At 40.2% G+C, this 25944-nt stretch overlaps 1 protein-coding gene across 2 annotated transcripts in view; it reads left to right on the top strand.

The window, feature by feature from the left end:
* NELL1 (neural EGFL like 1) overlaps nt 1-25944 on the top strand; it is a 296852-nt gene that overhangs the window by 19806 nt on the left and 251102 nt on the right. For both annotated transcript variants that reach the window (XM_074918430.1, XM_074918429.1), the window contains exons 3-4: nt 5698-5848; nt 21763-21933. In XM_074918430.1, coding sequence (XP_074774531.1) covers nt 5698-5848; nt 21763-21933 — 322 coding nt within the window. The remainder of the gene's footprint in view (nt 1-5697; nt 5849-21762; nt 21934-25944) is intronic.

The raw sequence follows: 25944 nt of genomic DNA, 5'->3' as shown, positions 1-25944 counted from the left end.
ATATGTAAGCTTGTGTTTGTTTTCCCTTGGCAGTACCCCACAGCTTGCTCAGACTCATGCTTTAGCCTGGCTTGGAGGCAGCGTGGGTGAGTGGCAGGCATGGTGGGTGAATCTGGGTCTGTGCTTGTGTGCTGTTCCTTGGCTGGTGGCTCTCTGCAGAGTGGTGGGGGCTGTCTTGAGCCTTACTACTGGCAGCCCAATTGAGCACCCAAAGTGCTCCGAGGGATATACATGGCTCTGTGCCTAGTCCTGTGACAGAAGCATGTTGTAAAGTCTTATTTCATTTGCATATAAGGAGGAATCCATGTGAATTTTCTCCCTACAGCTTAAAATAAAAAATTGGTGCTATCTACAGATAACCACATTTTGCCCTTGTTAGGCGGGGAGGGACAACTACATCAGGTGTTTCCCCGCTTGGCGGTGAAATAACTTCTTTTTGGAAAAGATCACCATGGCTGGTGTTAGCATCCTTCTGTCAACTTTTGTATCTGTTTGTGACTTGTATGGACTGAGGAATGGTTTTAAAGGAGCAGGAAGGAGTGGGCATCTGTAACCAGTAGTATTTTGGGTTGTGTGTTTGTTTGTTTTGTTGGTTTTTTTTTAACCACTTCTTTGGAAGATAATTTGTGGGATCAGTGTGCAGAAAGAAGTCTGTGCACTGGATCCCACCTGAATTCAGAGACTTTCATGAAGCACCTGCCTTCAGTTAGCAAGAAGGGGTTTGTGATGCTGTTGTGTACTTTAGTCCTGAGCATGTTTTAGGAACTGTCTACACTGAGAGTTGCTAGTTTTGATCCTCCTTCTACTCTTGGTTCCATTTTTGGAAAGCTGGTGACTTAAATCAGTACTGTGTTTTGTTTTGTTTTTAATAGAGATTTCAGTTTTATTGGATTTTGCCCATAGCAAGGTAAAAGACAATATGCTGCAATATTCGATTATTTAATTGCTGTATTTGAAATCCAGAGTCTCTATTGTTGCAGGGTTAATTTCTACTTGCTTGTCCAGAGTGACTGTGCAAAGGTTCTCCTGAAAGCATGTTGAAACAAATGGCTTTAAAATGATTGAAGGTACCAATAAAGCAATGTGTTCTGTAGTATGTACTCTACCAAAGTAAGGAAGTGGAAAGAAAAGGTATTCAGGCAGGCTAGTGAATGATGAAACATATCTGTTGCTTTAGAAAAAATGGGATGATTCGGAATTGAATTTTAATATTTTTCCTCTAATGGAAGTATCTATTAAAGAGAAATTATTTCCCAGGTGGATTTGGGATGGCTTGTAAGGACTGGTGCACATATTTATTGCCTAAAATTGCAGTCCAAATGGTCATGTACTTTCCTTTGTACTATGGATTGTTGACACTGTCATCAAAGTATGTTTGGAAAGAACTTTGCCTGCTTTTCTAGCGTTATCCTTTTCCTCCTGTAACGAATTTTGTCTGCTTCTGTGTGGTGATGTGATAATTTTCTTACACTGTTTGTAATAGAGTGAAGCCAACTTCTCCGTCTTAATTGTGGCCTTGAATATGTTCTGGGCCACAAGTGGTGGAAGCCTGAGGTTTTAATGTTTAGTTGCCAGAGCAGATGATGCATAGAGTAGTGGATCCACACAGGAAGACATGACTTGAGGCCCTTAATCAGGTTTGTAAGAACTGATACTAACCCCGAGTCATTGTACCTTCTTAATTCCATTTGTCATGTAGGGTTAGTGTGTACCAAATACTTATACATTACATAAGTACAAGGTAAAGCTTGCCCTGATTTTTTGGCCCCAGAGCAGCGTTACCATTCTTCTGGACTGGTCTTATGATGAAATGAAACCAAAGCCATGCTAAAATAAAAATTTGAGACTTATATTGAAGGTGCTGAAAGTGCATATTGTGAGTAATTGCACTTGTGGGTAAAATTTATCAAGGTGGCTGAGTGTGTAAGGGTGCTGTGGCCTTCCTCTGCAGATCCTGGCCAGTTGTGCCATGGCTGCTGAGCCCCTGCATGATGGTAGCCCTGGGTGGTGGTTCCTCTTGTAGTTCTTTTCAGCTTGGTGGGGCTGTGCTGGTGAGGGGCTGAATGGGCTCATGCGGGACAAGGTGACCAGGAGAAGGCGAGGTGGCATCCCTGGGAGTGGGGGTGATGGTACCAGGTGGGGAGATGTGGGATGGCAGCAGCTAAATGGGTTTGGCTCTTCTGGCAGACTGCACCACTGCTTTGTGTTTGGCATTTCTTGCTTGGACCTGCAGCTTAAAAAGGAATGAAAATCAAGCAACAAATATGCTCTCTGGCATAGGTGTGTCTTCTGCTACTCTGTTTTGTTGAAGGTAGAAAGTTGCTTTTACTTGATGCTCAGAGATGATTTGTATCTGTTGTGCTTTCAAATAAATGTGTGTGCCTGCTTTTTTTGCTTGTTTAATTTTAGAAACACTCTGGTATGTTTAAAAAACCCCCTCCAGACAGTCAGTATTTCAAATTAAGAAAATATAATCACATAGAAGGGCATATGAAAGTCGTATCTGTTTTGTTTATTTATTTATTTTGCTGAGATTGCATTATCATTCAAGCGTGAAGCGATGTTTCACTGAAGATTACTGTATAAACCTATATTGTTCTATATTATGTAGGAAATACGACATTTCATTACAAGCAGACAGTTATTTTTATAGAGAGCATAAAAAGTATTTTCCCTTTCAGGCACCTGCGGTGAGGGGGTGTATGTATTCTCAATTTTTCTTTTTTTTGAAGTGTGAAAATCAACCTGAAAATAGAAAGCTCTTATTCTAAATGGATCGTACTCCCTGGTCATTTGTATGGTACTTTCTGCAGAAATCAAGCAGAACACAAATAGACGACATGCCCAGTGACCGCATGGTATGAGGAGGGGCAGTGCCAGGGAGGTGCAGGGGGGCTGTCCCGTGGGGCACAGGAGCTGGCGTGATGCAGTGCCGGCTGGGACATGCCCTCAACGAGGCGTCATGCGGCTCCTTCCCATCGTTGGGCCCCAGGTTGCCAACCCAGAGCTGTGCTCAGCACCCCGACAGGCTTATCATCGCCAAAACGCTGGGTTGTGTGCCCTCTGGATCCTCACAGGCCTTGGTGGGCTCTTCAGCTTGCGAGTCCAGTTGCGGGCTATCGTGTCGCATTTACCATCTCTCCACGGAATTGCTGGAGAGGTCCCCTTGTTGGAGCTACTGAGGTTGAGTTATGAAGAACAGCATTTCTGTAGACATTTCTGCATCTGCAAGTACGTTTTTCAGTTGTTTGGCGGTAGGAGGTGTTATTAGGCACTGGTCATGAGTAGATCAACTCCAGATAAATACTTAGAGGTGGGTTAATTTTTAAAAGCCTACTTATATAACTTTCTTTGTACGAATTATACTAGAATAGTGTTACAAAGCAGTACGTAAATACCGTGTGCTATCTAGTTAGTAGTTTGAATCCAAGATTCTGAAATTTTAGAACTTTGGATCTGATTGATGTTAATCAACAGAGAATGAATATAAGGTGTTGCATGTGGTTTTGGTGTTTTCATGACTATGAAGAGGTGGTAGAGTACCACAATATTTCAAAATATATTTCTAACTGAGGTACTCAGTGCATTGATTACCCATTCATGATTCTGGCCAAGAAGTCCTATATTTTTGTATAAAATTTGGTGGATAGATGGTGGGATGTAGCTTTATATCTGGGTCCCCCCTATAATGAGAAAATTTTGGACTTTGCAAGGCTTGACTGAAATTTTAACATACATGTTCCACTGACAGCACTGCCTATGCTTTCATGTGAAAGCTTTGATAAGTCATATTTTAATTTTGGCATTTGTGACACCTTTAAAAAAATTTTTGTAAGATACTAAGGTTCTTAACCTTCAAAACAAGGATAATTATCTTCAACTGTCAGCTCTTGGACATTTTATCTGTAAGTCTTACTTGTGCCTTGGAACTTAGTGCCAGTGGATTGTCTGTGTAGATAGCAAACTGGATATCGGAGAATTTACTTATGGGACACAGTTTTGTGTCTCCCGCATCAGCTTTTTTTAAAGAAACTAGATAGTTTTTATGACCAGTAATAACACCTGCTAGGTGAAGATAACGGTACAGATAATGAAATCTTATAGATAAAGACAAGATCTGGTCTTCTGTGCTGAATTGTTTATTCTTCCATTCCCCTTTCTGAAGGCACTGGAAACAAGTGCTGTTCTTTAAAGCTTTATCCTCTGCTATGATAAAAGTGGGATTGGACAGACAAATAGTTTGATGCTGCATAGTGGGCATTATATTTATTTATCAGGTGAATTTGAGTCTCTGGCAAAGATTCTTAAACGATGACTAGTCATTTTTGATGTCTCATTTGCAGAACTTCCAGAGGTGAGCTTTTCAGAGTGCAAATGTGTTATGGATTCTGACTGTGTAGGCTTATTTGGAGGGCTTTAAGCCGCACAGGAAAAATTGAGACACCCAATTACAAAACATGCTTGAATACTTTTTCCTTGGAGTTTGGTTTCACTCCATGGTATTCCCTTGCGTTTTTGAGTCTCAGGTTGTTTTTCAAGCCAGTCTCTCCTCTTTCTGTCTGCAAAGCCTCATTTAATGACACAACGTTTTGGTATTTTTTTTTTTTTTTTCTTTTTTCCTGCAGTGAAATTCTGAATTGTAAATCTCATCACTCCTTTGTGTGTTACAGCATTCATGCTGGGCCAGATTCTCAGGATTCGGGAGAGTTAATATGGTTTTCTACCAGCTGAGAATATGTGCTGGCATTTTTGGCTTCAAAGTAAACCTTTTGAAAGGAAGTGCACCAGGCTTCTAATTGGTTGTGACATCCAGGAGCTGCAAGTGACACAGGTCTTGCAAACGTGTGACAAAGGCCCAGCATGAGAGACATGGCAAGGGGCGGGAAGGTGAAATGCCATGATTTCTCCCTTTTGTTGTTAATCGTCTTTCGTAGTGATGATATATTGTGAATAAAAGGATGAGATAAAATTGAATGTGGTGGGAAATGGCTCATTTGAATCTTAGAAGATCAAAAATGAGAAGGCATGCTGCTGTTTGGACATCAGCAGGATTAGCGAGACTGAAATATTTCTGGTCAGATTGTAGTTTAATAAATATTGTATGAGCTGTCACGCTTTGCTTGTTTAAACTGAGAAATCCCTGAAACGATAGTGGATTGCAAGCGTGTCTTGTATTTATTTCTCGGGCAGAAGCATAGCCGTATAGCATTATTAGCAATAATACATCTCTGCCTTACACAGTGCAAGGACAGGTTTCCTCTGATGTACGATGGAGAGGTGGTAGCAGAGTCAGTGGTAAAAACTGAAATTGGAGCTTGGTGAATTGTGTTGGGAGAGGCAGTGCTTGAAATTTCTCAGAATTTAGGAGCCTATTTATCTGACTGCAGCACACCTTATTTACAGCAACTTAATCTGCTCACAGCAGACACAAATGGCTCAGCATCCTGTTAAAAATTCTGTCAGAAAATCAGTAGCTGACCAGTTGTGAACTTGTCAAAGTGACAAGTGGGCATGCTGACAGAGATGGCATTTGGTTTTTTTCACTGAACAAATGCAGTGGTGGAGCATGGTAGATGAGTCTCAAAAATGAAAAATATTGATGGGAAATTGAAAAATGTAATTTGAATCTTTCTGACTTAACATTTTTACTGGACTGTCGTTTCCCTCTTTTTCTTCTTTTTCAAATAAAATTCTTAGATATAGAAAGAGAAATCCATGCAGCGCCCCATGTGAGTGAGAAGTTAATTCAGCTTTTCCGGAATAAAAGCGAATTCACATTTCTGGCCACCCTGCAACAGAAGGCATCGACTTCGGGAGTTATACTGTCCATCCGAGAGTTAGAGCACAGGTAAGAGGAAATTGTTTCTCTCTTGTAGCAGTAGCAACATAAAAGATACAGAGCGCTCAGCGGTCCATTTTGACAATGTGTTGAAATGGTAGATGTAAAATCTGACGTGTAAGATAAAGCCTTTCTTCATAGTTCGCAATTTGCTACTTTTTGCTGGTTGTTTTTTTGTTATAGAGGGATGTATCACTTATGTATCCTGGTCTGTAAAATAACCTAAACGAAAGGATCAAAACCAATGTAGTATAGATATAGTGCACTTGGGAAGTTACAAACCTTGTAATGCAATTTCCCTTACTAGTTTATCGTATGCACTTTGGTGTTCACTTTTTCATAAAAGTTAATTTCACGTTTCCTGCTTCACTATGTTTTATAACATTTTAAAATAATGTTTACTGTTTTGAGATTCAGTAATTAAGCTATTAAGCAATTACACTACTTGTGCTTCTGTATGGTGATGCGTATGTTTTCTTCCTGGCATAAATACAGTATATTCTTATTTCATGTGTGTGTCTCTTGTTGTCAGTGTAGGAGGAAAAAAAGAGGTCTCTTTCATTAGCTATTACAGTAGCAGATATTAAAAAAGAAAGTGTACCTTGTGTTATGGCCCATAATACAATTCCAGTGGTGTTTTGATGTTTCAGTGTTCATTGTGTCAAATAGTCTCTTGCTAAAAAGAAATCTTGAAAAAAAAAAAAAAATCCTATTGGTATTTAGTTTTGTTAATCATGTACATGATAAACAACGTTAGCCCAATTTCTAACCTTCTGTTGAGAAAGTGTATGAAGGAGAAGGCGGTGGCTTTATTATGACCAAATCATCAATGATGCCTTTCTCCAGAGCAACAGCAGAGATGTCCGGACAAGGAGAGCTAAGGGGAGGACATTGCTACTTTCTTAGTCCATCATCATACTTTTCTGTCACCTCTACTTTCTTATTGGTCTCTTTCTTCTACTTTATTCCTTCTTTCATTTTCCAGACCGCTGTCTCACTATATAATATTGTTTTATATTACACAAGGATCTGCCCCTCCAACTCTTCCTGTTTTCTTTCTCTCTATTGTTCCTTTTGTCATTGCATTTTAATACCTCCAAGCTTTTCCAGGCCATTGTAGTTCTCTCAAGTGAGAGTTAACACTATCAGTTTGTCATGTTAAGGGATTTCTTTTTTTTTTTTTTAATTTCAGAAAGAGGACATTGAGGAGAGCCATTGACAGAGGAACACTGTTACATGTAGGGACACAGGCATGCACTTGGCAAAATCCAAGGTCAAAATAGGCAGTAATGATTATACAGTGCAAAGCATGTGGATTTTTAGATATGGCTTCTTCTGAATTTAGCTACTTAACTCCTCTATCTTGACAGGCAGAGACAGAGGCTCGTAGAGAGATGTGCTATGCAGGATAGAATCAAATGCCCTGCTGATGTCCTCCTTGGCACTGAGGTTGTCTCTAGTATTTCAAATCAATAAATTAAAAATATATATAGTTGAAAGATTGAGTGCTAGTCTCACTTAAACCTTTGTAGTAAGCCTGTGTAGTAACCAAGATAATTTCAGTCTGTGTAGTTATGTAAGAGTCGAAACAGGCGTGGTCTAGCGTGGTTAATGTCTACTGTTACATTATGAATGTCAGATCAATTGCTGCAATTAGCCTTCTTTTTCTGGAATCATTGTGTATCACTTAAAACAGTCTCACAGCTTGTTTATCTAGTTTCTCAAGTTACTACTTGCACCTTGATAAGGATAGTGCTTTCAACCTTAGGTCTGTGATGACAGAAATCAATAAACTGGATGAAAGTGGAGAAAATACTTTTTAATACTGTTGAGGAGTAGAGAGCAAAGATTTGGGGCACTACTGAAGAGGACCCTACTTACGTTATGATCAATGTAATAGCAGAAATTTCAGCTTGATACTTTTTGATGTTGCTCCAACTGCTCAGGTCACTCTAGTCTTCAGCTTTTCATGTGAACTGAAATAGGTGCAGGCCCTTGACACCGGGGATGCCTTTAAAACTGTTGCTCCCACTAAGCTTTTGAAAATTATCATGGTTTTGTTCTGGTGACATTCAGGTGTTTTTGTCAAGCATTTTTCAACCTTCCACATCTCTATGAAAATAGACAATGCAAAGAGACATCATTATGTTTCAGTGTGATTAAGACCTATGGGAACAAGTACATTTATTACCTAACCAGTATGGATTTTGAGTATGGAAAAGCCAAGAACTCCTCCTTTATGCACAAAATAGGAGATACTGTAAATAAGGACCTTATGTTTTTTTAACTTGCTGGCATACCAGAAGTGTTAAAGTTCGAGACTTCAGAACATGCAGGAGGTCAACAACACCTGAATAAAAGAAGCTCTGTTAGCTGTCAGTACAAGAGTTTGTATCTTTATGGGAGATGTCTGTTGTGCACAGATTTAATACTTGATAAATAGGTTTTATTCCAAGCAACAAAAGGGTGCGTGTATGTACACACACAAACACATACACACACGTATATATTTTAAGTTACATATGCCAACAAAAGAGCATAACTAGCTCAAAAGGCAGTTTTGCACGATGTAGGTAGTGGAGATGTTTGCTGTAAGGTAGTAACACAATTTTAGCAGGATTTTAGTTTGCATTCATAACACTGAACTCTGAAACTAAATGTATTTAAGATGAATACAACTTTTCTTGAAGTCAGTAATTCAGATATGCTGTTTTGTTTTACTCAGTAGATATTTTGCAACAATTAGAGATTTGCTGTTAATTTGTATCATCATTTGATGGACAGGATTTATACTACAGTGCTAAATGCATCTTTGTTAATATTTTATCTTGTTGAATCAGATTAATGATGATAAAGACTTTGTTTTCATGATCCAAATGTATTAAAATACAACTTGGAAAATGGAAATCTTAATTAACACAGATTAAGTCTAATTGAACAGCCTGATAGTATGTGCAGACTGTGTACATAGTTATCTGGAATACAGGGGTAAATCTGAAGATTATAAATCTTTTTTCTAAATTGTAGATAACAAAGTAATACAGGTTGGACAGATATGTTACTTGGGGATGTAGAAGGTGAAAACTCTTTTCTTTATTGGAGAATAATGTTAGCCAGTTCTTCCTAGAAGATCTTTGTGAGCTATTTTGTTCGCAACCTTTGACTATTCAGACCACCAAGATACTTGGAAAAGGCCATCAAGATACTTAAAATCCCACCCATAATGAATCCTTATTTCAACAGTGATTTAATACAGTTTCATCTGATGATCTCTGCCTGCTCCTTACCTGCTCTGGCCTTGCATGGTCCAAAGCCCAAGAACATAAATTAGATGGAGTCAGCATTGCCTTTGTGCTGTTTACTCACTGGCTTGGAGGTATATTGGTGGTTCCTTCCTGCTGCTGGCCAAGATCAGTATCTGGACAAATGAGTCAAGGAGGTTCGGGTACCTGGCTAATGTTCTTTGAAATACTGGCTTTCACTAAAGGACCCAGCTATGATTTCCTCACTACTCTGGGGCACAATTTAAAAGCAACTGACAGTTGTAATATTTTCTTTTCTTGTTGATGTGAAAATCGTGCCCTCCCTACCCCACTCCCCCCCAAAAAACCCCTCAAAAGCCATAAACTCTTCCTGTACTTTGTCTATAAAAGCAATGAATTACAGTGAGTGGGAAGGGAAAGCATCTGTGTACTTCAAATGCATTCTAAGGGTTTTGGTGCTTGGAAACAATCAGTAAGGCACCTGGAAAAGGGTGGCAAGCATTCTTTTGGTGAGTGATCACCCCACTGACTAGGTTATAACATTTTCAAATCATTTAATGCCAATAATGACCTTTTAATTGCTGGGGATTTTTTTGGGAGGTTGCCCCCATTGAATCACTGCTCGTGTCTAAGAAATGTAGGCCTAAGGTACCAAGAAGTATAGAGTCCAGAATGATTTTTCTGTTAATGTACAAATCTGAACCTCCTCAGATCAGACGAGTAGCACAGGAACACATCACCTGGGACTCTGGTACTTACCTGAAAGGAAGTAAGAGGAAACACAGTCTTTACAATATGTCACATGCAGCTGGCTGCCAGGCTGTCATCTGCTCATGACATGGGAGGTAATAACTCCAGATTTTCTAATCTTTCAGCAGCCAAAATTCTCTTTGACTCTCTGAAAGTAACCTGTTGGGTAATTACTTGCTCTGTAACAAGCTGCCCTCCAAAGAAAGATTTTATTTTTGTGGAAAGCAGAGAAATTGGGCATTGTAATGCAGAATACACAAAACTAAATAATAAGCAGAGGAGTCATTACCCATGAATTACCCATAAGAAATAGGATAATACCCTTGTTGACCTTCTTCTCAAGGTCTCCTTATGTGCATTTTTCAAGGTCCCTGAGTCTTGTGTTATCATTCCCCCCCCTCTTCCCCCAGCCTTTCCTTCCCAAAGAAGTCATTGTTGCTTTTGTTACTCTTACTGGTTACTAAAAAGGTAGGGTGAAAAACTGTTTTGTAAAATGTCAAGTTGCTTATTCCTCCCTACTGTTTTGTGTGTGTGGTGTCTGTCTTCTCTCTTTGCTTCATGTTTATTAGTACTAACTTTCTATCCACGTGTTGCCATTCTTTCTGAAGAGCATTTCAGAATGGGAGATGTCACCATGATAGAACTGGGGAGCAAGTCATATGTTTAGTATTTCTAAGATTTTCTTACAGGGACCACTAAAAACCTTATTTTTCCTAAATTTTCTGAGATTTTTTTTTTCTTTGTTTTTATGCTTGTAACCTGTGTCTAGGGCCTGGACTTCAGAAAATTTATGTCATGCCAAATATTTGGAAACTTGTAAACTAATTGTACTGCTATGGTGGATTTCTTGAGTGGAGAATTTGGCCCTTCACTATGTGACAGCAAGCTGTGTTGATATAAATATTCAGGGGGATTCTGATGAATGTGTCAGGGCTCTAGTGAAAGATTATTTCTAGCAAGTTAGATTTGGGTGGAGAGGGGAAACAGGCATGGGACTCTAGTCCATTGTCGAATACTTCCCCACCGTGACACCATGAACAGCTTCTGTGTCTGTTGAAGAGTAGATAGAAAGCTGTATGTTCACAAACAATGGTTGGAAGGCTACCAGGCCATAATATCATGGAATCATAGAATGGTCCCCTGCCATGTGCAGGGACACCTTCCACCAGCCCAGGTTGCCCAAAGCCCCGTCCAACCTGGCCTTGAACCCTTCCAGGGAGGGGGCAACCACAGCTGCTCTGGGCAACTTGTTCCAGTGTCTCACCACCCTCACAGTAAAGAATTCCTTCCTTACATTTAAACTAAATCTCCCCTCTTTCAGTTTAAAGCCATTACTCCTCATCCTATTCCTACCTTCCCTGATAAAGAATCCCTCCCCAGCTTTCTTGTAGGCCCCCTTTAAGTCCTGGAAGACCACTGTAAGGTCTCCCTGGAGCCTTCTCTTTTTCCAGGCTGAACACCCCCAACTCTCTCAGCCTGTCCTCACGTGGGAGGTGCTCCAGCCCCTGAACATCTTTGTGTTCTCCTCTACCCCTGCTCGAGCAGGTCCGTGTCCTTCTGATGTTGGGTGTCCAGAGCTGGACACAGCACTGCAGGGGGGTCTCACGAGAGCGGAGTAGAGGGGGAGAATCCCCTCCCTCACCCTGCTGGCCACACTGCTCTGGGTGCAGCCTAGGACATGGTTGGCTTTCTGGGCTCTAAGCGCACACTGCTGGCTCACAGTCAGTTTTTATCCACTAATACCCCCAAGTCCTTCTCTGCGGTGCTGCTCTCAATCCACTTATTGCCTAGGCTATATTTGTGCTTGGCATTGTCCTGACTGATGTGCAGGACCTAGCACCTGTTGAACTCCATGAGGTTCACACGGTCCCACCTCTCCAGCCTGTCCAGGTCCCTCTGGATGGCACATCCCTTCCCTCCAGCCTGTCGACTGCACCACACAGCTCGGTGTTGTTGGCAAACTTGCTGAGGGTGCACTCGGTCCCACTGTCCATGTCACCAACAAAGATGTTAAATGGCACTAGGCCTGTTACCAACCCCTGAGGAACAGCACTTGTCACTGCTCTCCACTTGAACATTGAGCCATTGACCGCAACTCTTTGAGTGTGATCATCCAGCCAATTCCTTATCCACTGAGTGGTCCATTTGTCAAATCTGCGTAACTCAATTTAGAGACAAGGATGTCATGTGATAGCGTCAGATGCTTTGCAGAAGTCAGGTAGATGATGTCAGTTGCTTTGGTTAAAAACACAAAAGGGTAGTCAGCTAGTTAAAATGAACACTGAAACATAATTAATGAAACAAAACCTATGCAAGTGACTTCTGACTCTAGTTATAAACCTGAAAGGTGGAATTTACTTCATGCTCCATTTTAGATTATTCTCTGCAAGTTGTGTATAGCATCACATCTTTGCTGTGAGGGTGGTGAGACACTGGCACAGGCTGCCCAGAGAAGCTGTGGCTGCCCCCTCCCTGGAAGGGTTCAGGTCCATGTTGGATGGGGCTTTGGGCAACCTGGGCTGGTGGAAGGTGTCCCTGCACATGGCAGGGGGTTGGAACTAGATGATCTATAAAGGTCCTTTCCAATCCAAACCATTCTATGATTCTGTATTGGATTCTGAGATGCCCAGTATTCATAAAGAGAAGGAAAAACTCTGCAAATGTATCAATTAACCTTTTTCTTTTAGGGTAAAGGTCACATCTTCATTAATATTTAGATGTAGAATTGCTAAGAAAGCTGTACAGAGAATACAAAGATCCACCCTTAATGTAATGTAGGCATCTACACATATTTTTTTCCCCGTAGTGGAAGAAGCAGGTGAGCTTTGTTTCTTCCAGGAATTTTTCTCCCCCCCCCCCCCCCCCCCCTTTTTTTTTTTTTTCTTTGCAAGAGGTTTTTAGAGATGCAAATGCAAATATAATTGAGCTCACCTGCCTCTGTGCTTGGGGTTAAAGTATGCAAAAGAGGACAGCGAGGAAGAGCTGTTATAGTCTATACATCTTCCACTGATTTAAGTGTTGTGAAAGAGGAGTTGGTGCTTGAGGAGCTACCTTCCGTCTTGGGGCTTCCTGCTGAGAGCAGGTGTTTTATGTACACTAGGCTGACAATTGTTGTCTCTCTGAAGCATTAACATGCTGCTGATAACCAGCTGTTGAAACACATTGATTGGACCTTGTTGGCAATTGGAGCAGAATGGCTGACAGTTAGAAACGCTTTAAAACTGGATTTGGATGGTGCAGAAATGTTGTGGTCAGCCAGGAGCAGGATGTGTGGGTCCCCCAGGAGTCTTCTTCAACATGCTGAGTTATTCTATTTGCTTGGTTTATGATCCTCTGATATAGGCAAAGTACCAAAATGTCTTAAACTTACACTGAAGGCAAGTTTCTGAAAGCTGTGTCCTCTGAATTTGTTAAGGATGTAACTCTCCTAGTTAATACAATGGTTAGATGTTTGCAACGTGTTATTCATAAATGGTCATTTGCTCGGTAGGACGTTAGGCCGGGCGATGTGTCTGGGTTTTGTTTGCAGTTTAGTAAGGATGCCTGTGTGCTTTCCTTGCCCTCAGCACTGCCTTCGGAAAGGGAAAAGGGGGTGGCAGGGCCTGCCCCAGTGACTGCCGGCTGCAGAAAGCTGCCACCGCTCCGTGGGGGGAAGGAGGAAGCTTGAGGGCGTCCAGAGAGAGGAGCTTGGAGCAGACATGTGGTTGGGCCTTAAGACAGTGGGAAAGAAATTTTTTTTTTTTTTTTAAATTATTTTTCCTGGGAATCTAGCAGAAATGTGTGGAATTTGTCATAACATGAAATCACTGAAAAGCTGCTAAATTTGAGAGCAAGTTCAGAGGGAAGAACCTTTCTTGTAAGGACACAGCAATTAGGGTAATTTGTTTTCAAATATTGTAGTTTAACTCCGGTGGCAGACCTCATTAGTTTAAAAGGCTATGTTATCCTCTTTTGTTTTATTAAAACCTGGTATTTAGAGATTGTGGATTTGTGGATCCCCTGAGCTGAGTTCTTGCTGCAGTGATGAGCATGAGGGCGGAAGGAAGGGACCGAACTGGGGCTGTGCTCTTCTTAGGTTACAGCTCTGCTGGGGACTCTCTGGTCATACTGGCAGCTCCAGGCTTCTGCGTACCCGCAGTGATCCCTGAGCTAATGCCAGCTCGGAGTCCCACGTTAACCTTAAAAGCTGACAGCCCCCATTGAAAAAGTCCTCGTATACGAATGCTTTGTGGACTGAAAACGGTGTAATGAGGAAACTAACCTTTGGTCAAGGGTTGTGTGTGGGTGACGAGCCCTTCAAGGACTACTTCAGAGTGTAACTGTAGATTGTGATCCCTGCTAGAGTTACAGTGATAGTGTAAATACAAGGTGACTTGGTTTTGGAGTGATGATACATAAAGAAATGATTCTTTTCTTCAGTGAGGTTCCTTCTCTGTCAGATTAGGTCACTGTGTTGACATGCCTTATTGCAACCAAACGGCTAAATCTGATGCAAAGGATGAGGTAGGAATAGGCAGGCAGGAGAGTGGGGCCATCTCTTCCAGAAGGGGTTACGCTAGACCACATCCCTTACTGTGAGATCAACCTCTGCATTTAATGAGGGAATAAAGTAAAATTTCTCCCATTACTTGACCACTTCTTGCCTTTAGTAGAGATGTCTTGGTTCTGGTAGGAGTTTGTGTCTGTATGTGTATAAAGACAGTGATGGGGGTTTTTTTTTGAATTTTTTGGTTTGTTTTGTTTTAGAGGTAGCAGCTGAGGAGTCATGACTTCACCTTTCTTCAAAGGATAGACTTTTCTGTCCTGCTGACTGCTAGCTCTGAAGCCTTGCTAAGATGCTGTACTATTTTTAGGTGCAGTGTGGTACTACCTACTTGGTTACTATGAATAGGAGAGACACCAGGTCTTTTTTAGATATTAGGCAGGTAGCAGCCACAGTGAATATAGGTTTTTAGATATATGAAATGGAAACAAAAATACTTAAGGTCAATCCTTAGAGCAGTAGCTGCTTTGTACCGTCTCTGGCTCCAGCTGTCTTTTAGCTGGCAGGCAGATGTTGGGGGTTACTTTTTTATTTATATGATCAAAGAAGAAAGTAAATTTGTATTTGGATGACCTTTGCCTAGTTGTAGGTACACAAATGCATATTTTGAGCATCATAAATGCTTAATGCCTTGCAGCTTGTGTGCCCAGCTGCCATGTAGAAGATTTGTAGAACAAAAGACAAAATGTTTATTATAGAAAATGTCAGTGTGGGTGTTTTTATTGCTAAGTGTTTCAAGCAAAGCTGATATGACATGATTCCTGTTGCCCTCAGAGTGGTCTGAATGGAAAAATAAAGTTGTTTAATTGACTGGATTTAGTTCCTTTTGTTTGAACTGAAAGGATACAAAGGTTTGAAAGAATCTCGTTCAGGTAGCCAGCAGTGCAGTGAAGTTGAACTTTCAGGATTTTTACTTGAGAGCTTTGAAAGAATTTACTATTAAGTTTTGGCTTAGTTTGGATTTGCTTGTATGGAAGGAATAATTTGGAACGTAGTAGGTGATGATAAAGTCTTAGTCTGTGCAACATATGGGATTCAGTGTTCGCATTTTCTTTTGTAGAAGTTAATCAGATTTTTCATCAAGATACCTTCTTTGCCACAGATGATTATTTTTCTATTCATGACACCTTTTGTGCTACTTGATGTCAGTCTGATTTTGCTCGTGAGCTCTGATGATATCAGTACATAATGTCTGTTACAGTAGTAAATCTTTAATGCTACACAACTGAAGATTTGCCATGTATGATTTTGCTGTGCAGCCTTTCAATCTGCCTTTATTTAAACTAGCTGTAAAAAGTAGCTTTGTATGGTTTGTAAGTATGCATATGTAGCAGAGGACTAGATCTGTACACTTGAGCGTGTAAGAGCATTTCTTCAAAATCCAGTGTTTTGACAATGAGTAATGCTTCAGAGTTTGGGATCTTACTCTGTCACTTCATAGTAACTAGGGTACAAGAACGTTACCTGTGAAAGTGACTGAAATATTTGCCTTGACAGCTGTAACTTGTTCTAGTTTTGCATCCATACAGAACCGTGGTGACAGCTGCAAGGTGAGCGTTTACTTTTGTTTGAAGAGATGCACCTCTTGTTTCAGAGGCATTGCTTTTGCTCTCTATAGCTTCCTTGGCAGTGGCGATGGTTTTGGGCCTGCCAGCTTATCTGCGGCATCCTGTAGCCAGTGCCTGCTCTTGGCCTGACTTGCTTTCCACCGGGGAGCGTTAGAACAAGATCTCAGTTGCTTTTATATTGCTGTCCAGGCTGAGCCACTTGGCAGCACAACTGAAATAACAATGTGCTGTGTGTACCACTGTGCACACAGGCTCAATCAGTGGTGAGGAACAGTGAAAGGCCACAAGTGTAATGATCTGTGATTCATCACCGAATCTCTGTAGATTCAAAATCCTGAAATCTGTGTGATAACAGATGCAGATTCATTGGCTGTTTGTCTCTGAATACATCAAGAAGTGTTTCTGCAAAGATGTTACAGCACAGTCTTGCCTAAAGCCATTTTTATCATTACATGTTCTGATATTCTGCTGGCATGATGTTATTGTGAAATGAAAAAGCTATGTGCACAAATACGTCCAAACAGGAGAATCTGTGCAGAAGCTTCCTGAACTTCTAGCAGATGACATCAAATGGGCTGGTCTCTGAACTTGCCTTGAATTTGCTACAAGAAAGAAAAAAAAAAAAAAAAGAAATTGTGCCTTGACCAGTCTGACAGTACTTTCCAGAAGCTTCTGTTGATTAACAGCCTGATCCTTATTATAGCAGTGATTTTTTTCCCAGCAGTTGAGAGACTGACATCATAGTGGTGCTGCAGCACGTGCAAGGTGAACGGTGCTTCCATCCTTGAACTCCTGTGGTTTCATGACCTTCTCCCACACAATGCTAAGCAGATGCACAAGTGTTTTGACTAGATGGCAACCCCAAGTTTGTACATATTCGCAGGGATGCCATCTGTGCCTGCTGCCTTGCCCTGGGACATCTGTTCAGTAGCTCTAAGAGCATCTGCTCTAAGTGCTGGTGCTGCTCCTTGAAGGAGGCTGTGGGGCTTCATTTGGCACTTGATCAGGGATGACGGAAGTTGTAAAACCAGAATGATAACTCTGCTTTATTTATGTTTGAACGTGATAAAGGGGAAGATTTCCAGAATTGAATGCAAAAAGTAGTTTTGTTTTAGTTCTTAGAGCTCTTGCAGAGCATTTAATCAGTATTGTGTTTACCAGATGGTACTCTGTCTTCACTCTGAGATATTTTAGTGTCTTCTGATAGGTGTTAGCATCGTAAAGATCAGAACAAAAAGTGCTGTATACACTAAGGATATTCAGAAGAACATATATCCCAGAGTTTCTCCTGGGGTTTTGTCTTATTTGGAGTCCGTGAGCCCTCCCGCCTTTGGCCACTTCCACAACCTGACAGCAGTAAAATCTTTGAATGGAACATGGTGTCATTTGTTACAGATTAAGATCACTGCTGTGGTAGATATGACGAATAGATGAGTACGTTTCTTTAATGCGGGTGGTGGATTACGCCAACTCACCTTATAGAAATACTTTGGTTTCTCTGCTTCAGGTGTCTCACATGCTCTTATTTAATGTTGATAATGGCTTTTCCAATTTTTTTTTTGGTCATTACATCCACAGCATCTGATTCTAACTTTACAGTATACTTTTAGATGCCTTTTTCTCCCTATCTGGAAGTGAAATGAGCTGTCAAATGCAGTTAAATATTCGCCATGGTTGTGACTAAAAGAAAAAATACAGGAAAAGCCAGGCATTAAATATCACTGAGTCAAGCTTTATACTCTCATAACAGTATTAACATGTGAGGTACATAGGGGTTACAAAACTTATCAGAAAGAATTGTAAAGCATCTTGAGTTGACTGCGGAATAATATTGTCCTTCTTTAAAGCACATTGCATGATCTTAAAATATCCCAAATTTTTTGATGACCATAAAATTAATCTGCACTTAGCAACATGTTTTTCCTTTTTTATCCTTCTTACACATTGAGATTTGAATGAGAGACTGGGGACAGACCTATCAAAAACATTTTAATTTTGTAGTTGTATAAAAGAAGCCACCATACATGCTTAGCAAATATGGGAATTTTAGTAGCAGGAAAATTTCAGCCAAGGTCATATTGTATTCATAATATTCCATAAACAGAGAGCTTTATTAATACAAAATGTATGTTACTTTTGACCATGTCTTTCTAAAAAAAAAAAAAAAAATCCTCATTGAGAAATAGCAAATACAAGAAACCATCACTTGGTGCTAACAGATTGACAGGTAGATTATTGTTTCACATCTCTCTTACTTTGAAAAGGTCTTGAGGAGGGCAGTGGGGGCTGACTATAGTGGCAAATTGACACACAGGCTTCATGCAGATGTGATACAGAAGCAGAACTAGTTTTAGTACTTGGGGATCTCCCTTGGACTTTTGATATAGATCTCACGGTAACACTGAAAGTTCACACTTGCCTATTGATGATATATTAATTCAGGCAGTCCCAGATGCTGCAATCTTTTCAGGAACCCTAATTTGTTCTGTTCCTCTGTTTTCTTTCTCCTTGCAAAATACTGGGAGGTACTTAAAATAATACACACCAGATAGAGATGAGTTCATTTTCTTGCCTCCTGTATGGTAGCTTGTGTTAATTTTCCTTCATTATTTACCTGTTGGTTTACAGTAGATAAAAACGTGTGCAATGGTCTTTCAACTCAAAGATGAGACAGATATAAAAAAACCCACCCCAAGGTATTTTCTCTGGCTTTACTAATTGTTTTCTCAGAGGTTGATGGTTTCTTGCTAGGTGTATGTTTTTTCACTCATTTGTCTTCCATTCCACAATTTGCAGATTAGAACTTGAACACAGAGCAGGTGCATTTATTTCCAGGAGTGAATGGCCTTTATGTCATTGCTTTTGAAGAGGCTTTCCTCCAGAGTCTGGTGGGAGGAGGAAAGAAAAGTTGATGTGTGCTATTGAGAGAGCTATTTGCACATGAATTATATTCTGGTAGAGAAAAGACAGCTACATCTTCTGAATTGTGAACGTGGTGAAGCGTGTGTGTAGTCAAGATGTCAATGTGAGTTTGTGCATCTTCAAAAAAAAAAAAAAAATCAATGCGAGAGTGTTGGTTTCCATTACCTTGCATTTTTTAAATACTTGAGATAGATGTATGTTGGGCTAATGCAGCCAGTTTGTGCTGTTGTGATTTTGTTAACTGTTGTTGAATGATGTTTGTCTGAGCGTTACTGCTTCTGATTTGCACTTGTTGAAGGGTGGTGAAAAATAGGTGCAGAATTTGTCTGTTATCCTCCTTTCCTGTCACCAAAGAGGTAAAACATGGTGTTTTATACAGTCCTCTGGCACTTAGTAGTGCATTAGGTGTACATATATAAAAATGTTAGCACTGGCTGTTACAGTAAATTTTAACTAGACACTTCTGTATTACATAAATTAGTCAGGAGATTGACAACAAACTCAGTGCCTGAGCAACAAGCTGTTTTCAGTCCCGCAGTAACTATTGACACTAAAGCTTGTCAGATAAGAAACGATGGTGCTTTGCAATTCCCTATGCTGTTCAAATAATAGAGCACAGATGTGATTAAGTACAGTATCTGAGTGACCTTTCCAGGGCTGGACTGTTGTCTTTTTATTAACAAACAAAACGTTGTGTGGTAAGCGATTAGCTCTGTGGCTATGGGAGATTATGAAGAGTGATTGTGGGAAGCGGTGTGCTTCTTGCAACAGGAGCTTGTCTTGCTCTCAGGCTCTTAAGCTTCTATGATCAACAGTGTAAATATATATATATGCAAATACTTTGTGTATGAGAGAGATACTAGAATGTTATGTAGCTCTCCCTTTTTTTTTTTTTTTCCGAGTTTTCTGCCTCACTGCTGTTTGTCTGAAGAAGAGAGAAAGTATCTTTAATGACTTCCTTTTGTGCTTTGACAGCAGATGGCAATTATGAAACATTTAACTTGGTATGGCATCACTGACAGCACTTGTCCTAGTGCTTTCCTGGCTTGGAAACACCAGCAGCAGTTATCTTCTGTATATTGACGGTGCTGTTACTAAGCATCAAAATAAAATAACAAAAAAACCATCTCCAGATTTCTCATGAATGTAATTTAGGTATTTTAATGGGGGTTGGTGGTGGCAGCAGTTAATTACCGTTCTGCTCCATCATATAGAAGACGCCTGTTTCCGTGCCCTTCTTGTGCCTTTATGTGCATGAAGCAGGCCAGTTCCTTCACAACACCAGCCTGCCTTATTTTTTTGCATTCCATATTGCATGTATTTTCTTTGTACATATTCATGCTGTGTTTTCATTCAGTTTTGGTTTTGCTTTTATCTGCTTGTGGTTTTTACTTTGCCACTTCAGTCTTTGATTTGGGTGATCTGTTAATGCTCACGTGTTGCATGAAAAATGAAATGGCAAGGCATTGGCAAGATGGAGGAGGGCTTGAGTTGCTCTTCCTGGCTTGGTGGTCCCCTTCCCAGTTTGTTGCGATCTTTTGCACATGTTTCCATCTAGTGTTTTACCTCATGACTAAGTTCTTCCCAAAGAACTCTTTTTCAGTTATGTCCTAAAATGCCTCCACTTCACTGGTAAGAGCTATTCTTGATAGCTCATAGATCGTGTGCTTGGTAGTACACACCTTATGTAATGCTTGTGCACACTGGCTATTAAGGTCTGTGTACAACCAAACAGCATAAAAAGCTTGTGTGAAAATGAAAATTGGCACCTGCATATTTATTGTTTCATGTTGGATTTAATTTTTGGAAGTGGATTTCATTTACTGTAATTTAAAAAAAAAAATTATTTTTACCCCAAACCAGCACCCATTTTTCAGCTGCCATGTTAAACTGGCATTGTCCAGTAAGGAGAAAGATGACACTGTGGTGGTAGATGCGGTAGGGACTAGCTGGACAACCTAATATCTGCACTTAGTTGTAGAGTTATTTCTACTATAAAAGGAGGTCTGCATCAACTTGTTTCTATATCCAGGGCTTCATTGTAGCAGGAAAAAAGAGAGCCTTGATGAGAGATACTGTAAATGCTCTGTACAATCTGAGGTCCAAGAGAAGACTTCACTATTAACACTGTCAATCTGCCACCACCTGGAAGGGCTAAATTCAACCTAGAAAAAGAATTGGCTTGCCTCACTGGCATGAAGTTAATTAATAGCTGTACTTCGTTGGCTCTTCTATGACTGTAACAACTGTCTGAAGGGTTTGACTGTTTGTGCCAGGTGTTGAGACACCTAATCCAGTCATGGGGCTTTGTTCGCTTGTAAAGCTGAACAATTATAGCTGTAACAATAAAAATCAGAAAATGAGTTAAGCACAATTGCGTGTAGGGGAGTCCTAAAAGTAAACAGTTCTTTAAAAAGTGGATTTGTGAATAGTAAATGCAAATTTAATGATTACTTGGTGGTTTCTTACCTTAATGGCTTTTTGTTTGTTCGTTGGTAACGATATGTACTGTTCTTTATTTTTGCATTTCCTACAAATCCCGTGTTCATACGAAACATTTTGATGAAAAGAATAGGGATCATTTTCTTGTAGTCGAACCTGTTCTATGGGTAAAAAGATTACTTCAGTTTCCAGGACTATCAAATGGTGTTTTGAACGTGAGCTGTTTTTGTGTAATTTGTATTGCTGTTTTTGTAATGCACTGAATGTATAGTCTTGTCTCTCTGCCTCTTTTAAAAAATGAACTAGTAGCTAATCCATGCTGAGTAACCTCTTTAGACTGCGACCTTCCATGTGGTGTTTGCTTAAGAAGAAAGTGACAGAAGCAATGAATAAACCAAAAAATGGAACTGACTCTTCTTCATGTTTTAAATACAGCTATTTTGAACTGGAGAGCAGCGGCCTACGCGACGAGATTAGATATCACTACAGGTTTAATGGGAAGTCAAGAACAGAGGTGTTCCCATACCGTCTGGCAGATGGACAGTGGCATAAGATTGCCGTGTCACTTAGTGCATCCCACCTTCTGCTCCATGTGGACTGCAACAGGTAAGAAAATATGTTCAGTGATGTACTCTCTACTTAAACACAGGAATAAAATTGGAAGAGGAGAATTTTTTTCCGAATATCTAATTTAAAAAGCACGATGAACTGCCATGGGATAAGAAAAAGAAAACAAAGCATTAAAATGAAACGATTCATTGTGATTATGAACAAATGTGGAAAAGGTTGATTGCTGACTGGGGAGTATTAAATGCATCTCCGTAGTTTAGGCACTAGCTGATGTTACGTTTAACTGTGATTGCATTTAAGTGTGATAGATTAGTGTGGAGTCTGTTCTGCTTCACTCAGCATACCTGAAAACTTGAAGAATAGATAGATGTGTCAGAGGCATTTTAATTTTATTTTACATAATCAAGCAATGCACTTTTTACTGATTTTCCCACCTGCTGCCCAACTTGGAAACTCCTGAGAAACCTGGAACCTTCTTTCTGCAGGTCTAGAACTGGTGCTTTTTATTTTCTGAAGGGTATTCTCTCTGCCACGACATGTTTAAAAGCTGTGAGGACTGCAAGATGGCAGACTTTCAGGATTTCAAGGAATAAAAAGCATCAAACCTAGAATCTCTCTTTCCTTGGGATTTGCTTTCACCATGTATTGAAGACTTTGGCTTTTGTTAGCTTAGTGGTTGATGAGAAAACACCGAAAACTTGAAATTAGGACCTTCAAAATAATCTTCAGGAATGAGGAAAATGAACCATTACTTTCATGTCATCTTGCACCAAAGCTAATGTATAAGTATCCTTTGCCTTCAGTGAGAGGATCAGCATATGCATTTTGGAATTGTGGCACTTAAAGGAATAGGGTGATGGTAGCAGATACATTTTTCTGAAGTCTTAATTTTCTTCAGGTGGGCAGAATAAAGTTACATGTATATTATAGGAGTATGCAGTTATTGGAACATTTGAAAAGTTTAAATTTTGACCAAAGTAATTATGAGATACTCGTTTGAGAAGAAGGTTGCAACCGTTTTCTGCAACTGCATTAACTGACAGTAAAAATCTAATCTGAAGGAGGGTTGCTTATTGAATCCTTTCATTTGGACCCTAGAAGCAATTAAATGCTTAGAGCAATTTTAATTTAATTGAGTCATGAAATCTACAATTTCTAAAGATTGTCTTCATTTCAGTCTGATTTATTTATCTTACCGTTATTTGTTTATCTGTTATATTATTTTGCTTACAACAGTATACTTTCTTGTTTGTTTATCCATGTACTGGATTTTGGTACAGGTTCTTCATTATCTGCTATGATTTCTTTTTTATGAGCAGCAAATGTGTTTTAGAAAGACCCCTTTTAGCAGATTGTTTTGCTGGCTGCCTTCTTGCACACAATGTGAAAGGAAGACAACACAAAATGCCTACATGGTACAGAAGTCTATCCAGGGACAAGAGCTGCATGGAGTCATGGCTGTGACCTGATTTTCTTTACAGCAACAGACAGAAATAGATAAATACAATTATGGAATGAGCTGTGCTGTCGTATGAGGTGATAAATGTGTATAGCTGTCTGTCAGGCAGCCCTAAACAGGGCTGATCCATCTAAGAGTGTCCCTTAAGGTGGTACATCTCAAGGCTGCTCCCAGCATAAATCCATACCTGAATGCCTCTGGCTGTGTATTTGTGGTATTTTATGACAACTCTCCTGGAAAAGTAATAGGAATAGTTCTGAAAGCATGACTTGAGGGCAGATCATAGTAGAAGTTTAAATGAGGGAAAAAAAAAAAAAAAAGAAAGGAGTCTTTAAGCTCCTGACTCAGCTGTACTATCTCCGCTCAGTTAATTAGAGAATTTGGTGTTATAGTTTCCTTTATTATATCTTAACCCTCCACATTTTTGCACTCAGAAGATGAGTCAACATCTTGTTCGTCTTTGCGCTAGCATTTCCTGATGACACTACAATTAATGTTAAAAGATAGAAAATGAAGAGCAAGCCCGTGAGGGGTACTGCTGAGCACTGCTGAAAATCCTAAGCCTTCCTCATGTTAGTGTTAGGAAGGCTGCAGGGCAAAGTATGCCCAGAATCTAGTGTTAAGAGCTGCAGACTTAACATGTAAATGTCACCATTTTAGGCTAGTGTGGTGTCAGTGGATCTCAGCAGAGTTCAGGATGCCTAATGAGAAGCAATGCTTCTACGGACTTAATTGAACAAGCAAGTCACAGGGAAAGAGAATATGACTTCAGTCAATAGATTCCCCTTTCCCATCTCCTGCAGAGCATCGGTGTCATCAGAGCAAGAATTTAGCCTGAAGTGTACCTGTCTAGTTAAAGAAGTTCTGTGTTTTTTCCTTACTGTTCTCTCCCCTGTAAAATTAAAAACTAAGTAAAAAGGAAAAAGAAAAGAAAGATCAACAAAATTAATCCCTTTGGTTCCTACTGGATTTCTTTAAGGGTGTTGCAACGTTGCTTCCTTACAGATAAGCATGAATTTCTATAAATGCATTACTCCTTTTTTTTTTTTTTTTAGGCTGTGTTGATGGGTTACACATTTGGAAGGCTATTCTGAGTGATTTGTGATTGCAGTGTTATTAAAAGTCAACGTGTATCTGAGAGTGTATTGCAGGTGTTTGCATTAGGAAAAATACCCAGCCACAACTTAGTTTTGCTACAGGATTTGTATTGATACCCAAAGCTAGTTTCTGCTCTCCAGAAACTGCAGTAGGTCGGAAAGCACTGGAGATGAAACTTTTAATTTGTAAACAGATAGTTGAATCTACTTTTATTCTTCCCAGCCTTATCACACACATTACTCTGATTCCTAAAATTGCTTTGACATTTGGTACTTGATTGTCTTTTGGATCGAATTCAAAGCTGACTTTGTTTTTTAGAGCTGGATAGGTTAGGGAAAAGTACTTGAGAACTAGTAAAAGCCTTTAGTGCTTTTAAGAGTTATCTTTAAAACAGTGCAATCACCTCTGTTCTAGTGAGATGTAATATGGCGGGGGAGGCATCCGCATCAAAGGAGGTAGATTTCACAAGTACGTGTCCTTTTGAAATCAGATCTTCCTGCATCTTATTTGCTCCTTTTGGTGCTCCTCCAAGAACAAGGAGTGAGAATTGTAGCAGAGCTTGATGCTAGAGCTTGGAGCTGCTGACACAGGAAGGTACATTAGAGTCCAGACTAAAAACCTGTTGACTGTCACTGGACTCCTCTCGCTGGCTCGGAGAGCCTTTGTGCTGGGCTTAGGCAGTAACCTCTAGCCAGGGATACATCTCAGACCACTGGCATAATAAGCAGCGGGGGTACTTGCTAACATGCTTTTAACGTTTTAGTAAGGCTCTGAAAGCCTAGAAAAATGAAAAGACTACATTAATTATGAATGTACAGCTGATGCACAAGTTAAACCCGTGCTGAAAGTAGCGTGGAAATTACGTATGCTGCTCTTAATTTTGTTCTATCTCCAGTGCCACGTCCACTAGTGGTGAACAAATCCTGTTTCAAAATATTGGTTATGTATAGGATCTGTGCTCCCTTACTCTCGGGAGTTGTCAGGGGCTTTGTGGTGAGTGTTTAGTTGAGCTAGAGCAACTGTCATTCTCAGAGGGTCCTTAAATAACCTGTGGAACTGAAGGGTTAATATATAAAGAAAGAAACTCAGCCATGCGCCTTCCAGCATTTGGCCTCTTTGGGGGACAGAGGTAAAGGGTCCTGCTGTTAATAGTTGCATTGTCAGGAGATTTGCAACCCCAGGAGACTGTCACAGGCCTACAAGAGCTGGTGTTTGTCTTCACTGGGAATTAGTTTCAGCTGTAGAGTCCACGATGTTGCCCGTGGTACCCGAGTACCCACTGCCATGCTTGCCCCCTACAGCAGTAACACCATGGGAAAATGTGACATTTAGCAGTGTGAAGAGTGGGGGAATAGCACAGAGCCTAGAGGTGGCAGGTACTGTATCGTAATGTATTTTTTGGCATTTTATTTAAGAAATATAAATTCCAAATTGTTCTCAGTGTCTCTAATTAATCTGGGGAGGTAAGCGTGAAAGGTGCTTGCTTTATA

The sequence above is a fragment of the Athene noctua genome, chromosome 14 (genome assembly GCF_965140245.1).
Source record: "Athene noctua chromosome 14, bAthNoc1.hap1.1, whole genome shotgun sequence".
Classification (NCBI taxonomy): Eukaryota; Metazoa; Chordata; class Aves; order Strigiformes; family Strigidae; genus Athene; species Athene noctua.
The sequence above is the reverse complement of the archived record's forward strand: the minus strand, read 5'-3'. Positions and strand labels throughout refer to the sequence as shown.